This window comes from Stegostoma tigrinum, chromosome 4 (assembly GCF_030684315.1).
Source record: "Stegostoma tigrinum isolate sSteTig4 chromosome 4, sSteTig4.hap1, whole genome shotgun sequence".
Classification (NCBI taxonomy): Eukaryota; Metazoa; Chordata; class Chondrichthyes; order Orectolobiformes; family Stegostomatidae; genus Stegostoma; species Stegostoma tigrinum.
This window is the reverse complement of record NC_081357.1, coordinates 129,004,251-129,022,466: the sequence shown is the minus strand read 5'-3', so window position 1 is coordinate 129,022,466 and position 18,216 is coordinate 129,004,251. Positions and strand designations below refer to the sequence as shown.

Sequence of the window (18,216 nt, the reverse complement as noted above, 5' to 3'; positions counted from 1 at the left end):
CTGTCATCAAGTGAAAAAAAAACAAATGAGATGATATCAGCATCACAAAACTAATAGCATAAAGATCATGAAACACTGCCTCCATCTCTATCAGAAATGGAACATGAGAACATTAAAGAAACACAAATCATGTGGACAATAATAGAATTTTGTATGTTTGGAAAACAAGGGCTTCACAAAAAGATGCTAAAACAAATTAAAATCAGAAAAAAGCATACAAACATACTTATTAATATCATGTTTTGGTGGGGCTTGGCTGTCTAAAACCCAATGAATCCATTTGCTGACAACACTATTAAATGAAGTTCTCCTATTCCACTGCTGTCCCATGAATAGCACTGTAGTGAACTTCACACCACACTGACATTAGCCAGTAGCGAACTCTGACAGCAAGATGCTGAGCTCCACCATATGGGAGGAAGGATGTCATGTACTGACATGTCTCACTTCACCTCATTTTCCTAATGTTTATGTGCAGTACAAACACATCACTGACCAGGAAAATATTAGTCTCATCCAATAAAGTGACAATTAGCGTGCACTCTACTTCTCCTGCTCTGCAAATGCCATTGAGTTGATATACAGGAATTTCTGTGATTTCTGTTTGATAACGCCAGTTGAGCAGATTTTGGGATTGTGCACTCAGTACCATGATTGAATCGTGCATGGCTGTTTGCCCACTTTAGTGCTGAGCTAAGGCACTAACTGAGTCTGTCAAGGTTGGTTCCCTCATTCACATCTGGCATATTGCACAAGCCACTGAATTCAACAGCAACAATGTTTCTGCTTGTTTTGCTTCTTTACTGTGGTGCACATCAACTAATTCTGAAAGCTTTGAAGTTAAGAAATGCATGACCTGTCAGCATCGATACCACAGTACACAAAGGGGCTTAGTCTGCATGTAAAGTGAGAGCAACCCACTTAGTAAGACTGCACATACAAACAGATACTGACTGTGTTCCTAAGTTGATGTTCACACATTTGTGGAGGTTCACACATTTGTCGGACTGGGGTGGACAAAGCCAGAAGTCACACGGCACCAGGTAATGGCCCAACAGGTTTATTTGAAATCACAAGGTTTCTGAGGACTGCTCCTTATTCAGGGGAAATCACTTCGAAGCAGCGCTCCGAAAGCTTGTGATTTCAAACAAACCTGTTGGACTGTAACCTGATGTTGTGTGATTTCTGGCTTTTACACAAGTTGGAACAGAATGCAGTACAATATAAAATAGCTGTTTGTAAGTACATGTGATCATTTGCATTTTGCAGCTTTAAAAGTAATATTAATGTGAACTTTCATTCATAAGTACGAGTGTTTGATATTTGTAAATTGGAGACTGCCTGTAAATATAAGTGAACAGTCACAGGTTAGAGAGCTCCCAACCAATAAAGGCAGCTGCAATGATCTGCGAAGAGCGCAGAGGCAGTTCTTGTTCCTGCTGATACACAGCAATGGCTGAAACAGTTTCCTACCTTATGGAGCTGTCAACTCCTATCTCCATTTCACAGTCCCCTGGAAATGCACACAACAGCAGGAACCTTTACACTTCGGTTTCAGTTGCTCTGTAGGGGCCTGAATTAAATATGTTCGAAGTTGTCCAGCGTCTCCACAGTGATATGCTCAGATGCCCCACTCTCCATGACTACAGCCCATTCCATTCATTTTGTTTTTGAATCTCCACAAGCCCTCCCTTGCTTGTTACAGATTAGATTAGATTAGGTTAGATTACCTACAGTGTGGAAATAGGCTGAGATCATACTCACCGCATCCAGCTTGACAACAGTCTCCATTTTCTTCACTGGGACCTCTGTTTCCATGTTAATGTTGATATCTCCTGCAGGGTGAAAGAGCGGACCTCCGTTTGCCAATGCCTGGTATCCATGCATTAGTTTCGCTGAACAGAAACCAGGGGACATCCCGAAGGCAGGGACAGACAGAAAAAGGCAAGGATAGAAGAGAGGAAAACATGAGAATATGGGTGGAAATGACATAAGAGATTACAGATGAGGCTAAAGTAAACAGCAAACAGCATGTGGGGAAAGGTTACATTGACTGGTGATGAAATACATGCCACCCAGACGGGATAAAGTTTTATTGGTTACAGTTTGATAGATATAGAATTCATTCTTAGAATTCCTAGGATTCGGCGCGACAAATCCACACTGGCTCTCCAAACGGCATCCCATCCAGACCTATTCCTCTCAGCTCTCCCTGTAACCTCCATTTCCCTTGACTGATCTACCAAACTCACACATCCCTGAACACTCTGGGCAATTTAGCACAGCAAATCCACCCTAACCTCCATGGGAAACCAGAGCACCTGGAGGAAACCCACGGCAGACATGGGGAGAATGTTCAAACTCCACACAGACAGTTTCTCAAGGGTGGAATTGAACCCGGGATGCCCGTGCTGTGAGGCGGCAGTGCCACCCAACAAGTCACCATCATTTACTCTTTCACAGCTTTCTTTCCCTTTCAGAGGGGGATGCCTTTTTTCTGTGCCATTGAGCAGATGGTGGAGCTTCAAACTCAGAGATGCAGAATCAGAAGAACTCTTCAGTAGAGGAGCCAGCTAACAGGGCATTGCTCACCCTTACCTACTGCCTGCTCCTAGTCCAGGCAAGGTTCCTTAGTTTCCAGAGATAACATGGTGTAGAGCTGAATGAACACAACAGGTCAGGTTTTTCTGAAGACGGGTCTAGGCCTGAAACGTCAGCCTTTCTGCTCCTCTGATACTGCTTGGCCTGCTGTGCTTATCCAGCTCTACACCTTGTTATCTCAGGTTCTCTAGCATCTGCAGTTCTTACTATATCTGTAACAAATTTAACTCCACTGCGAAGCCAGGGTCTCGACACGAAACGTCAGCTTTCCTGGTCCTCTGCTGCTGCTTGGCCTGTTGTGTTCATCCAGCTCTACACCTTGTTATATCCTTCCGAAATTTCCTTGTGCCTTTATGTGTGTGCATTTCAGTACATGCTAAACAGCGTTGTAGCCTTACGCAGCTTTTCATACTTCAGTCCACTAAGAACAAGGACAGTTGTTCTTTTCCAAATATTTAAGTGATCAGAATAGTTAAAAACAGCATAAAAGCCTTGAACAAATCTATTTTTTTCTTTCAGTAGAGTCCCTAATGGGTAAACATCTATTGAAAGTTGTGTTGGCTCTGATGTAGATGCCTTGGCGACCAGTTTCAGCTGTGAGTGTTAAGGGAGACTGATTCCTGGTGGCACCATTGGAGAGTGGCCAGCTATTTGACTGGCAGTTCCTGGATAGAAGCCTTCCATAGCCTGAGACAATTTACAAGAAGATGGCTGGAGGAGGTGACAGTATTATTGCTGGACTTTTAATCCAGATACCCAGGAAATGTTCTGGGGACCTGGGTTCGAATCCTACCATGGCAGATGGTGGAATTTGAATTCAATGAAAATCTGGACTTCGTGGTCTAATGATGATCATGAATCCAATTGAAGAAAAATCCATCTGATTCATGAATATCCTTCAGGGAAGGAAACTGCCATCCTTACCTGGTCTGGCCTGCATGTGACTCCAGACCCACAGTAATGTGGTTGACTCTTAACTGCCCTCCTGGCAATTAAGAATGGGCAATAAATGCTGGCCTAGTCGTTGGTGCTCTCTTTCCACGAATGAATTAGAAAAAATCCCAGGCTTCGCAGGTGTGTGGAATCACTCTCATCTGAGAGTTCTTACCCAAAAGTGTGAGGTTACCAGTTCTGTATAAAAATCTGGCCCACAACCTTTTATATGATTTCCCAATGTAAAATAAAATAAGTGTATACTTAGCAAGCTCTGTGCAGAAACTGTAATGTGACTTTCTAAAAACTGTACTTCAGTATAATTTTCTTCCAAAGGTGATTATTGTATTTACTTGTCCTATCCAAGTTTATTTTCCTCTGGATAGGATTAGGCAGAGAAAGGCACATTTGGCTACACTGGGTCAGAATGCTCACTAAAAACACTGATTCCAAAGGAATTAAACTGCAAAAAATGAAAATGTTTTGCACCTGAAATAAAGCAGAAAATGCTGGAAATATATAGCAGGTGTGCCAAAAGTTAAAGGAAAAAAATTACAGGATATTGTGTCTTTTGCATTGCTGATGAATTTTCAGTATCTTCTGCTTTATCCGTTGATCTAAGAACAGCCCACAGTCCATTCACTGTAACTGGTAATGATCTTCTAAGGAATCAGCAGTTGCCTCAACTTTATTTAGTAACAATATGTTGTAGAAACAGTATAGCTTCTCAAGCACCAAGCCTCTTGTCTGGTTGGTATGGTTGCAGAGATCATTGATTTTTAAGAAAAGGCTTTTATCCAGTCAAGCTTCCCCACAAAAGGGAAGAATAACAGCTGATATCCCAAGACCTGCTCACAGACACTGATCCTGACTTTGTATGAATGAAGAGTCAAGCATGATGGTAGCCTTGGGAGTATCCAGGGGAACCTGAAAAAGCAGTTGCATGATTGGCCAGAGCATGAGAACTGTAATCACTACCTCCATGCCCTGAGTTACACATGGAGAATTTGTGTTGTCTGGTTTCTTCCCAGAGGGGAAGAGAATTGTTGTATAAATTGGGTGAGTTAGGTTTCAATGAGATGCAAATTGTTGAAAATTAGACAGGCACCACTCGATGGTAAGATTTTAAATTTGCCGTTTAAAGTCTGAGGGGCAAATTGGGAATATCCTTCTCCATTGTGAATCATAGTTTTTCATTCTCACCATATTTCCCCACCTTTCTCACACCACAACGAGAGGAAATGCCCTGTAGACTTGGAATGCTGAGCTCTGAAAGCTTGCATTTTCAAATAAACCTGTTGGACTATGACCTGGGGTCATGTGATTTTCGACCTGGAATGTTCAGGAAAGAGTTCTTTTAAAGACCGTCATCTGGAATTTCCCTCAACATTAGTTTCTCACTAAAAACAAAATGTCCATAATGGGCAAGAAAGAAAAATTACTGGAACACTTGCTCTTGTGTAACATGCTGTGGTGAAAAAAGTAAGATCTCCTTCATTGTCACAGCAAGTTTGGTCACTCGGAATATCTTGTGTTGTTGTGGCGCTCATGTCACATTTCCATTTCAATTTACTTGGGAATAGAAAATACTATCCACAATGACTGGAGCTGTTCCATTGTTTAACTCCAGAGGCTCTTATCCGTTACACTGAGAAACTGGAAGAGGACTATATGAATCAATGTTGGTGATTAGAGGATTTCTATTCTGTCCTCTTACACTACACAAATAAATCATTAAACAGATATGATTATGGCCTTTTACATTATAAATTTGAGGTTTTGGAAATCTCTGACAGTTGCTGTATATGTGAGACTTATACCAGTTGATTATATTGAGGGCAATCTCATACCTGGGCAGGTTGACATGTATGTGAAGAAAGCAGTAAAGTAAGATAGAAATATATTGATGAGGAACTATCAATTGATGAGGAACTATCAAAAGTAGAGTGGAAAACATCACGCCTGATTGTTTTTCAGTGGCTCCTGCTTTGTCCAATTTGTAATGGACACATTAGTTTCTTTAACCTTGTTAAGTGTTTAAGTTTTCCAGGAAGAATTGAAGGTTGTTACAATTAACATCTCTTATTACACTTACTTATAGTCTGATTTATATTTAAACTAGTGTTAAAAATCAAAAATCAGACCGTTAATTTCTGTATAAAACTATATAAAACTGTATAAAGATATAGGTAAGGCTTTTATACATTGTTAGAATTGTTTAAAGGATCAGTGGATAAGAAGAGCAGTGAATTTTTATAAATAGAAAAATAGTCAATTGTTCACTCAAATTTAGGCTTTCTACACAAAGGAGACAAAATCCAAGTTATGGCTAAAGCAGGTACGAGTTTTATGTTCAAAAATAAATCCATGACATCAAGAAATGAAACCCCCTCTTAGAGAAATGTGCTACAAGTTAACATAGGATACATGTACATACACATGTAAAAATATATAAAGTAAAAATAATTACAGTTACACAAAATAGGAGGCAGATTGAATACCACATATTTAGTACTAACAGTTAAAGTAAAATTAGGCAGCTGGTTAAATTCTTCTGATATGTTAATTTTGCTGCTTAAATGGGAAGAGATAAAGTCATAGAGTTATACAGCACCGAAACAGACCCTTTGATCCAAACAGTCTATGCTGACATTTTCTCAAACTAAACCAGTCCCGCCTGGTTGGCCCATATCCCTCCAAAACTTTCCTATTCATGAACTTGTCTGAAAGACTTTTAAACATTCTAACTGTACCTTCATTTACCACTTCTGGAAGTTCATTCCACACAAGAACCACTCTATGCGTAAAAAAGTTGCCCCTTATGTCCTTTTTAAATCTTTCTCCTCTTACCTTAAAAATATGCTCCCGAGTTATGAACTGTCTCATTCTAGGGAAAATACCCTATTATTCATCTTCTCTAAGCCCCTCATTATTTTATAAGTCTCAATAAGATCACCCCTCAACCTCCTAATGCTCCAGTGAAAAAAGTCCCAATCTTTCGAGTTTATTTTCATAACTTCAACCCTCCATTCGGGGACATCCTGGTAAATCTTTCTGAAACTCTGTAAAACAGGGTACCAGAACTGCACACAGTATTCCAGAAGAGGCCTCATTAACGTCTTGTACATACTTAATATGACGTCACGACTCCTATTCTCAAAAGGTCTGAATTTATAAATTTATAATTATAAATTTAAATAAATTTATCAAGGAATTAATAAATCAAGTAATTTAGAAAAGGACTTGCCCACGTCTACTCAGGATGAATGACTTGGAGTGGATGACTTAACCTAGACTTAGACAAACAGTCTTGAAAATTTCCACTGTCTCCCGCATTTCAACATGAGATGAGTATCTCCACTTTTTGGAGATGGTCTTCCATTTCCTATACCAGTTTATTTTTATTTAGAAAATTGGGTTAACAAAGCAATCCAACCAGAGGCAAACACAATGAGGAAGATGCATTCCAAAGGTAGATTTGCAAAGTTGCAAGGCATGACTTATAGGAATTATAATTACTTTTCTGTTATGACAGAATGTGAGCTTGAGAAAAAAAGACACACTTTAGCTTGCACTCATCCGAACAATTTAGCAAGAAAGACAAAAGTAACATGAACACATTTCATATTGTAAGAGAATACCAAATGGTTGGTAAGCGGGCTCTGATTAATAGGGGCAGTAAATGCACCAGTTAATGATCACTGACATTTGACTGTCAACTTTTGTTGACATTTTAAATGAGGTAGGCTGACTCTGATTGGTCAATGTATTACCCTAATAAATGAAATGAATCACTCTGAGACAGCCTCCCTGGTTTAAAATCTAGTTCAGTCAAACGAGTTTAGTGAGAGATGTTAATTGTTTATATATTAAGTACACACCAGGGACATATTTCTAGGAGATGACTCTAAGAAAAAGTGAACAAACAGATGAGAGCTATCAGAAAGTTAAAGGCGAGATAAGGCACAATAAGTTATTCCATGTTTGAGAAAAGTCTTGTGTTTTGGTGTACCTGCATTCACCCAGTTCTGAACTTTGTTATCTGGTGGTCGGTAGATGAACTTTCTCAAGGAACCAACAGCATGTGAGCCAACCAGAGTGTACCTGCCGAACGCACGGCAGTCTACCACACGGATATTAAGAGGAGGGTGAAGAAGTTCATTTTCTGGCAGATCCTATTAACAACATGACAGGAAAATGTGTTAAGAGGAAGAATATGTTTGCCACATCAGAGAATAAAGTTAGCTTAACAGGTCAGGCAGCATCTGTGGAGAAAAAACAGAGTTAACATTTTGGGTCCAGTGACGCTTCAGAATTCAGTCTGTTAATTCTGTTTTCTCTCCACAGATGCTGCTTGACCTGTTGAGTTTTTGCAGCGATTTCTATTTGCATTTCTCATTTCCAGCATCTGTAGTTCTTTGTTGTGTTTTTAATTACAATAATTTATCAGACTGTAACACATTTGTGCAGTCATTACGGTCCTTATATCACAATGTTGCACTGACATTTGGCTTGATTACTGAGTGATTCACTTCATCTCTGTAGCAATTTCCTTGGAAAGAACTGTTAACATCCACATGTAGCCATTACCACTGATCAATTGTTAGAACTGCTCCCTAGGAAAAATTATGAGAGACAGGAGTGGATGAGGATTGAAGTGAGAATATTCTTGGTATGAGCTGGTATGAAATTTTCTGTATTTTTCTGCATCACAACCAAACAATACTTAGACCAGAAGACAGAGAACAAAGAATAGTACAGCACAGGAACGGACCTTTCGGCTCATGATGTTGTGCTGAACTTGACGCCATATTATACTGACCCCTTCTGCCTGCCATTGGCCCATATCCCTCCATTTCCTTGCATATTTATGTGCTTATCTAAATGCCCTTGTTGTATCTGCCTCCACCACCATCCCCGGCAGTGCGTTCAAGACTCCTACCACACTTTGTGCAAAAAAACTTGCCCCTCACATCTCCATTGAACTTTCCCCCTCTAACCTTAAATGCATGCCCCCTTGCATCAGATGTTTCAACTCTGGGATAAAGGTTCTGACCGTCAACACTATCTATGTATCTCATAATTTTATAGACCTCTCCCCTCAGCCTCAGCTGCTCCAGAGAAAACAACCTGAGGTTTTCTCGCCTCTCCTTACAGCTCATAGCCTCTAATCCAGGCTGCATCTTGGTAAACCTCTTCTGCTTCCTCTCCAAAGTCTCTGCATCCTTCCTGGAATGTGGTGACCAGAACTGAACACAATAACATGGAAACAGGAGTAGACCATGCAGCCCATCCGTTCAATGAGATCATGGCTGATGTGATAGCCCTCAACTCCACTTTCTTCCCTTTTCCTTTAGCTCTCAATTCCCTTACTGATTAAAAACCTGAAAATGTCAGCCTTGAATAGACTTAATGATTTAGCTCTAACAGCCCACTGTAGTGAAGTATTCCACAGATTCATTGTTCTCTGAGACGAGAAACTCCTCCTTATGGCTGTCTTCATTATGCAATTCCTCATTCAGTGCTTATGCCTTCTAGTTCTAGTCTTTCCCACAAGGGGAAACATCTTTCCACATCTACGCTGTCAGTCCCCGAAGAACCTCTATGTTTTGATCAGGTTGCCTCTCATTCTTTTAAATTCCAACGAGTACCGGCCCAACCGAATCAATTTCTCCTCATAAGACAGTTTGTCCATATGAAGTATCACCCCAGTGATCCTTCTCCCGACTGTCTCCAAAGCCATTATATATTTCTTTAGATAAGGGGTCCAAAATTATTTATTGCATTCCAGCGACGGTCTGACTAGTGCCTTGTCCAGGTTTAGCAGAACCTTCCTGTAGTGTTTGTAATGAGGTCAGCCAGGTGGATCTTACAGAATGTTCCCTGATTGGGGGTGCTAATCTGGTCCAATCAGACAGCCCTGGGTAATAGATAAGACCAGGAGTGTTGGACAACCTGTTCAGTCTGAGAGCAGGCTCTGAGGGAGCTAGGGCAGATGAAAAGCAATGAGTAATTCTGCTGACAGTTGATGGACCTGTAGCATTTTTGGTTATTAGGAGTCTCACTTTTCCTGAGGCACCAGATAATAAAACCTTTCTGGAGTTGGTGGATTTAGTTCCGGAATATTACAGCCCCAAGCCTCCTCTAATCCTCAGAAGCTATTGGCTTTTATTCAGCAATTTGAGAACCAGGGGAATCTGTCTTGGGGTTTTTGATTAGGTTAAGATGACTGGCAGAGGGATGTGACTTTGGTTTAAGCCTTACTGAAGTGCTGAGAGGCTGCTTGGTCGTGGAATTAATAAGGTGACCATACAAAAGCACCTACTAGCTAAAGCCCAACTAGACTTCAAACAGGCACTACAACTGGCTTTGTCATTGAAAAACACGGGAAGTGGATCATATGAGCTGCTGCTAGTCTCTCGTACTAGTGGAAAAATATCTTCTCCATATTCACTCTAACCAAGATACTTAGTATTCTGTAAATTTCAAAGATTGCAAACAAGGTGATGAAGGACAACTTCAATCATTAAGCTTGTTCGTTCAACTTCAAAATATGAAGACTAAAGTATGAATAACCATAGTCTGCGATTACCTTGTCCACGTTAATTCTTTGAAACAAAAAAGGCGATGAAGGCAGAAAATGGAATACCTGAAACACAACCCACTCAGTTTTATGTAAATCATTGATATTCAAGGTAGTCAGTCCTCACCACTTCAAAATACTTGACCAAAATACTGAAATTTGGATTTTTCTTGTAGTTCTGAATAACTGCAGATTGAACACCTTTCCCAGCGCATTCAATATCAACTCTTGGCCGGTCAACCTGTGCTAGATTCACACGCTTCAGATCCCTCAGACCCCAAAACAGAATCTGTAAAGAATAAACAGAGAGGAATGATCTACTGTATCAAGACATTTGGGTAAGTAAGTAGACATTATGTTGTCCTTTAGTTATGGATCAGAGCTTCTGCTGTCTTGAATTAAGACTCTGTTTGATATATTGTAATAATCAGATTTCAGACTTCTGTTTAAATCATGTGTGAGGTCTTCATTCAATCCAAGTGAGAAGTCATATCTACTCTTCAACATTTGGTGAATATAGTGAAGAACAAAAATGAAGTATTGCTTTCATTGCCTGAAATAATTTGAAGCTTATTTCCATTCCTACAGAGATTAGATAAACTACGCTGTTTATAAAACAAAAACAAAGTGCTCGGGAATCTTAGATAATAAAATGTGTAGCTGGATGAACACAGCAGGCCAAGCAGCATCTCAGGAGCACAAAAGCTGACGTTTCGGGCCTAGACCCTTCATCAGAGCGAAATGTCAGCTTTTGTGCTCCTGAGATGCTGCTGGGCCTGCTGTGTTCATCCAGCCTCACACTTTATTATCTTGGATTCTCCAGCATCTGCAGTTCCCATTATCTCTGCTCGGGAATCTTAGCAGGTCTGGCAGCATCTACGGAGGCAGAGACAGAGTTAATGTTTCGAGTCCCAATTTAAATTTTCTTCAGAACTGCTTCCAATGAGGGAGCATGCTCTTGTACCTCCCCTGTGAAAGTTCCTCAGGATTTAATGTGTTTCAATCAAATCATTTCGAATTTCCAGCAATACAAGTCTAGCATGTCCAACCTGATCTCAAAAGACAACCCTCTCATTTCAAATATTAGGCTAGTAAACCTTTTCTGAGTGGCCTCCAAGGCATTTACATCCTTGCTTCATATCTACTCGGTGTGTTTCTCAGACAGACTATCTGGTGTTGGGGCCTCAATTATGGAACTGACTCACATCCTACGACACAGTCCCTCAAAATTCCAGGGTGTCAAGCTATTGGATGGAGTCACCTTTTAAGCAGTTACCCACGGCCCGCCCCAGCACTTCACCCCCCAAACCACTGACTAAATCTGTCAGAGAGGTCATTTCCCTTAGTCTAGCATTTGTACTGAAAGCTGTCCAATTATGATCCACTGTCCAAGCTGCACTTTAAGATCCTTTAGGAAGGCCTTAACCAAGTTTGCCTCCCATGTGGTTGATTCCTTGCACGTGATCAGGTCAAGCAGTGATGACTGTAAACACACAAAGATAAACCCTGTGATTTTCCAGTTTTGTGACTGTTATTGTGATGAGGTGGTCAGCACCTACTGCCATTTTTGTTAAACAGAAATCTCTGGCTCCTGCAAATGCACAGTTAAACACTGAAATCCTCAGGTTAGTCAGTGATACCCTGCTCCTCAACAGGATGGACTGTTATAACCCCTGCACATGTAATCAATCCAGAATTAGTGGCCTGTCATGAACACAAACATTATCTTTGTAAAATCCAATGGAAATGTTAAGCCAAGCTTGAACAGGTAAAACGCATTTTTAACAGTGTACTAACTCATTGTCGCATTCTGCTCCTGAAAAATTGGTTTTCAGAATTGTGGAAATTCATTCCATTAGATGCTCATCTGAATATTTCTTGCTTTTTAAAAATAAATTACTGCTTCCTGCCAATCAGAAGCCGATAATGTCACCATCACTGGGTACTGGCACTGCACTCGAACCACAACAGGATGCTGTGTGATTGTTATTCCTCTCGCTCTCCCAGTTCTGCTCTCTTCTGCACCCATCCTCCTCTTTCCTTATCACTGTTCTCCTCCTGCGACCCCATTCTCACTCCATTTGCCACCCTGGTTCCCTTGCTGACTTCTAATCCACACCCTTGGTGCTTCACTTGCTATCCCTCGCTGGCTTTGCTATGAGGATGTTGCAAGGTACGTCCCAAATGATTCTTAATCTCGAATGTATGTCTCAATCTTTATGCTATTTTCAGTACTATAATTAAACTGTGGTGAGTTATTGCTGCTTTATCCTGCTCTCCAGACAATGGGGGATCTTCAGTTGGATTGGCTGATCAGGCTGCCTGCACCGATGCCAAATTCCGTGCCATTTCAAACGTAGAAGCCCACGCTCAGGAGCTCCCTAAATCCTCACAAACAGCTTGTATAGAGGTTGGTCAGGTGTGTTGCTTTGTGTGTGCATCCTTTCTACAGCAGGGAGACCAGGCTGCATGCTATACTCCATTGATTTGTTTCTGACCATAGAGTCCAGGCCAGTGCACTGTTTGGAGTGTGGCAAAAGGATCACCCACCTCAATCCTGTACCTGCTCAGCACAGGCCGGATACCCTTCGGAACAGGGAGAATTGGACCACGGTCAGAGTCTGTTGGACCATCAATTGGTGGCAGATTGTGTTTTCCCAAGGGAGGAATCTACATTAAAAGAATAAAATTATGTGTAAATAATTTTCAAGGGAAACGTAGAGTCACAGAGATGTACAGCACGGAAGCAGGCCCTTTGGTCCAACTCGTCCACATCGAGCAGATATCCTATAAAATCTAGTCCCATTTGCCAGCATTTGGCCCATATCCCTCTAAACCCTTCCTATCCATATACCCATCCAGATGCCCTTTAAATGTTGTAATTGCACCAGCTTCCACCACTTCCTCTGGCAGCTCATTTCATTCACGCACCATACTCTGTGTGAACAAGTTACCCCTTAGGCCCATTTTAAATTCTTCCCCTCTCACCTTAAACCAATGTTGTCTAGTTTTGAACTCCCCCCTCAATCCTCAGCCTCTGACACTCCTGAGAAATAGCCCCAATCTATTCAGCCCCTCCCTGTAGCTCAAACCCTCCAACCCTGGCAATGACCTCATAAAACCTTTCTGAACCCTTTCAAGTCTCACAACATCCTTCCTACAGCAGGGAGACCAGGTTGCATGCAGTACTCCAATACTGGCTGGACCAATGTCCTGTACAGTTGCAACATGACCTCCCAACACCTATACTCAATGCACTGACCAATTAAGGCAAGCGTACCAAATACCTTCTTCACTACCTTGTCTACCTATGATTTCACTTTCAAAGAACTATGAACCTGCGCTCCAAGGTATCTTGTTCAGGAATACTCCCCAGAACCTTACCATTAAGTATATAAATCCTGCCCTGATTTACCTTTCCACAATGTAGCACTTCATATTAATTTAAATTTATCTCAGATGATCTGCCTGCAATGCCCTCCCTCTGCGAATATGAGTGAAAAAAAATGCAGCATCTGCAGTTATGATGCAAACTGTCAGATTAACAAAATCAAAGAATCTTAATATTGTCTCTGAATTGGGAAGTGGATCAAGATAAAATTATTTTCCTCATCAAGATGTGGAAAGAACATAATTCGTTCCAAAAGGCATTTCTGACTTACATGCAAATAACAACATCACTATAATGTGAGAACAAAGGTCAGTACAGCACAGGAACATGCCCTTTGGCCCATCAAGATGAAAAATAGCTTTCCTATTACCTCAACTTGCAGATCTTGCAATTGTGAACTTCACCTCTGCTTTACCTCTCCAAACCTTGGCCCCCATCAATGTCTAGATGTCTAACAACAGCAAGTGCATGGGAACCGCATCACCTTTAAGTTTCTCTCCATGCCACAGACCATCTAGACTTAGGGTGTATGTTATTTGAAAAACCACCAGATTTTTTGGAGGAGGCAAAGCAACTGTGGTAAATTGTACGACATTGTGCACATATCCAAAACATATTTGATAAGGTTTCACATGAAAGAAAATGAGTAAAACCCAAGACTAAGGAGTTTCAGAGTAAAATGGGAATGGATGAGACAGACAGAAAATAATGACTACTCATTAAAAGGGTTAACTTGGGGTATGAGCTTGTTTTGCACTTCTCATAACTCTAATTAGCATCAACGTTTTGGTCAAATAGTCTGATAATTGCAAACTGGAAGGGACAGCAGAAGACAAGGAGGTAATCTGGAATTTATTGAATTTGTGGAACAAGTAAAGAGGCGGCTAAAGGTCGAAAGCCAAATGGAAGGACAGGAAGCTTTGTGACTCATAAATGATTTTCAAATAATTAGAATGAAATTCAAAGAGACCTAGTTTGCTAGCTGTGTCAGATGCCTCACGTGTCAAACCAATGTGGAAGGACAAGACACACAGTGTTTAACTGTGTAGCTAAAGAAGTATAAATTCCTCTACACCCCCATGGACGTGCAGGATAGGTCTGTGCCAGGGAACTAGACTCCCTGGCTTTCTGTTACTTTCCTATTGGCAGCTGATTGGGTTCGTTCTCAATTCATTCAACTGTCAGCTTGGGACATGAAGTAAAAATTGATCATGAGCTCCTGTGAAATTCAATTCAGTTTGAAGGAATGTGTTCAAGTTCTCTCAAATCATTTACTTACTCCAGCTGAGAGTCTCCGTCACTGTCTTGTTACCCAGCTGCCTCAATCTGTTGCTGCCTGATCTGGGAGATCTCTGATGTAAATTTAGAAAGCAGAGTTGCAACGAGATCTGGGTGCCCTCATACGCCAGTCACTGAAGGTGTGCATGCAGGTGCAGTAGGCGACAAAGGTGGCAATGGTATGTTGGACATCATACCAAAAGGATTCAGGTACAGGAACTGGGATTCTTGCTGCAGTTATAAATGGCCAGGGAGAGACCACACCTAGAATACTGTGTTCAGTTTTGGCCTCCTCCTCTGACGAAGGGTGTGCTTACCATAGAGGGAGTGCAGCAAAGGTTTATCAGAATGATTTCTGGACTGACTCGGTTAGCATTATTTTCGCTGGAGTTCAGAAGAATGAGGGAATCTCGGAGACCTATAAAATTCAAACAGGACTTGGAAAGATAAATGCAGGAAGCCCACTCCCGATGGTGGATGTGTCCAGAACCGGGCGTGACACAGGATAAACCATTTAAGACTGAGATGAGGAGAAATTTGCTCATCCAGAAGGTGGCGAACCTGTGTAATTCACTACGACAATAAACAATTGGGGCTGAAACTGTGTGTGTTTTCAGGGCAGAGTGGATAAAACACTTGGGGCTAAAGGGATCTAACGATATGTGGGATAAACGGGAACAGGCTACCTAGTTGGATGATCAACCATGATTACAATGAATGGCAGAGTAGTTTTGAAGGGCCGAATGGCCCATTCCTGCTCCTTTTTAAAAAAAGATTATCTGTGAGTTCAAGACACTTGGATGCAAAGCTACTTAACAGGTTCAAATGGTAATGGTGATTATTTTTAACATCAAATTGTTCAAGTAGATGAATACCTTCATTTAAATGTTTGGACAGTTCGAATATCAATGCACATAGCTCTTTAGTGAGGATGTTAAAGACCCACAATATGCTTTCAGAATAATCTGCTTGCCTCTCCTGCCCATGAGATTGAGAATGATATCAAATTAAATATGCAATTGTTTCACATTAAGTCTTCACTAGTGATGACTGAAATTAAAAGTCACTGATCAAATAAAGGAATCATTGTCGAAATATGCGATGTTCTTGCCTTATTTCTTGCACACAGAGCAGGACAGGATGTACAATCCCATTTTATTTTAGTCTTTCATGTAGTGAGCACACCACCTGCAGCCAGTCTTCACTTAGAGGAATGGGAGCAAATGAATAGCTATTTTATCCCTTATAATTTAAATAACTGCATCAGTAGGTGCTCAGTTAATAGAAAAAGTATGTGATGTACAGACAGAGGATTGGAATGCTTGGGAATGATTTGGTTTTGCTTCCAAGGAGCAAAAAATCTCAATGATACTGTGACCTCAGCTACTTCTTTCCCATGCATAAATAAATCACGATACAAATTAGAGATATATTTGTAGATCAGGAGAACTTTAGGCATATTTTTCAGTCTGCGCTGAGTTGGCTGCGAAGACACTAGATGCTGTAACTGGATTCTGTATTGTCATTCAAGAGGGGAATAATTTTATCAAAATGATGCTGCTCCCCTCTTGGCAAGTCAGGCAGCGGTCGGGGAGAGGGAAACAGTGTTCACATTTCAGGTTGATAAAACTTCAGCACGATATCTGAAAGGCCATCTGCCTGAAACTCTAACTCTGCTTTCTCTCTTCACAGAAGTTGCCAGACCTGCTGAGTTTCTCCAGCACTTTCAGTTTTCATTTCAGACCTCCAGCACATGCAGGATTTTGCCATTGTCTTGTGGTGATGATATGACAGCCAATGCTGCAGCAAAGGTAGGTTTGTGGAGATCTTGAGTGTAGGATTAGGATCGGACCATTCAGTGAACAAGCTGTCAAATGAAGAGATCTTTGCTGAACTGGGAGCTACACTTGTGAGGGAACCTCATTCTAAGCACTGCCTTTAACTAAGGAGGGAAGATAAAAGTAAGTGAGAACATATTTGGTCCCATTGTCTGACAACCATGGAGAGAAAAATTAGACCAGCAGAAATAATATTCTTATTCAATCTTTTGATTTTCTTAACATAACTTAACAGATTACAAACAGGATTTTGTTGATAGATCTAAAGGAGAATTCCTAGAAACATGAATCTAGGCAGGTGAGGTTTTTCTTTGGTCAGTAAAATAACTTTAATGTCATTCTCATCATAAGCCTCCAGCAGATCAATGAAAAGATTTAGCAGAGCAGGCTGATGGAAGCTAAACCATTGTAATCAAGAATTGTTTCCATAAAGTTGGATGTAGCATTACCTGCAGGAGTTCAAAGGCAGCCAGCAAATCTCCAGCAGTGGAATTGCCCCGGTAGATCTGATAATACTCCAGTTGTGGAGGGAAGCGAGGAGGACAGTATTCCTCCTCTGCCATCTTCACCACAGGCTTTGAAAACGTTCGACCAATGTACTCCGCTTTCCCCTGCAAAGGTAGGTGTGTCAGAAACTACCCAGCACAACTGAAGCAAACAGAAACAGATGTAGACATACAGGTTTCCCAGATGTTCTTCATTTGGCAGTATGCAACAACTGACTTTGGATTTGACAAGAGTCACTCAAAAAAAATTGAGTAGATATTTCTGGATGGAACATAGTGGGACTCAATACTAATCACATGCTACAGTTAGATTTCAGAATCGATCAGATTACTTTTTTTGACTTGCATAATTGTTCATGTATGTCTACTCTGGGAATCCTGGCATGTGACACCTATATTATTATTGACGGATTTCTATTCACTACATCTGCTACTCCTTTACAGTCTGACTAGATTTCTACTGAGATTATCAGATTCACTTTAAAATTATTCTTACCGGATCTATGTCAAACTTTGATGGCTGTTTTGTTTGATGTAGTAACATATTCATAAGATGAAACAGTGACAAGGTTAACTGATGTTTTAATTCTTTGTGGAATGAACTACATCTACTCGTCTACTGTAAGAACAGAAACATTCAAACACCTGGAATTTTCCCAAAGAGAGTTCTTCCATTGGTTGACTCAGTGAAAACTTTTACAAATTAAACTTTTAATTATTCATAGTTGACATCCCTCGAAGTATAAACCTGCCCTGCTATTGTAATAAACAGCATTACTGCAGATTAGCTGCAGTTTGAACACACAACCTGCTTCCTTGAAAAAATCTAAAGTAATTCCATTCCACACAACAAATTACTTGATTATGTCACATCAGGTGGTCAAATGACATTCAGTTCTCAAGATTTTTGAATCCAGATACATTTTCAGGTGAGGACTAATAAAAATCATGATTGTAAATATTTTTAAGACCAGTAATTTTACAGCACTGTAAGTCACAATGGAATAGTCTTATTTGAGAACTTCAGAATAACTAAGCAAGGACATGCAAAACAGAAAATAAAACAATGTTTCACAGCTAATTAAT

At 40.6% G+C, this 18,216-nt stretch overlaps 1 protein-coding gene across 10 annotated transcripts in view; it reads right to left on the bottom strand.

Moving 5' to 3' along the window:
• otofa (otoferlin a) overlaps positions 1-18,216 on the bottom strand; it is a 343,946-nt gene that overhangs the window by 58,783 nt on the left and 266,947 nt on the right. For 7 of the 10 annotated variants that reach the window (XM_059645651.1, XM_059645653.1, XM_059645650.1 and 4 more), the window contains exons 27-31: positions 17,074-17,235; positions 12,668-12,787; positions 10,245-10,406; positions 7,547-7,709; positions 1,765-1,895 (exon numbers count right to left, since the gene is read on the bottom strand). In XM_059645651.1, the coding sequence (XP_059501634.1) occupies positions 1,765-1,895; positions 7,547-7,709; positions 10,245-10,406; positions 12,668-12,787; positions 17,074-17,235 (738 nt within the window). The remainder of the gene's footprint in view (positions 1-1,764; positions 1,896-7,546; positions 7,710-10,244; positions 10,407-12,667; positions 12,788-17,073; positions 17,236-18,216) is intronic. The other 3 variants (XM_059645659.1, XM_059645656.1, XM_059645657.1) reach the window with 1 other exon arrangement.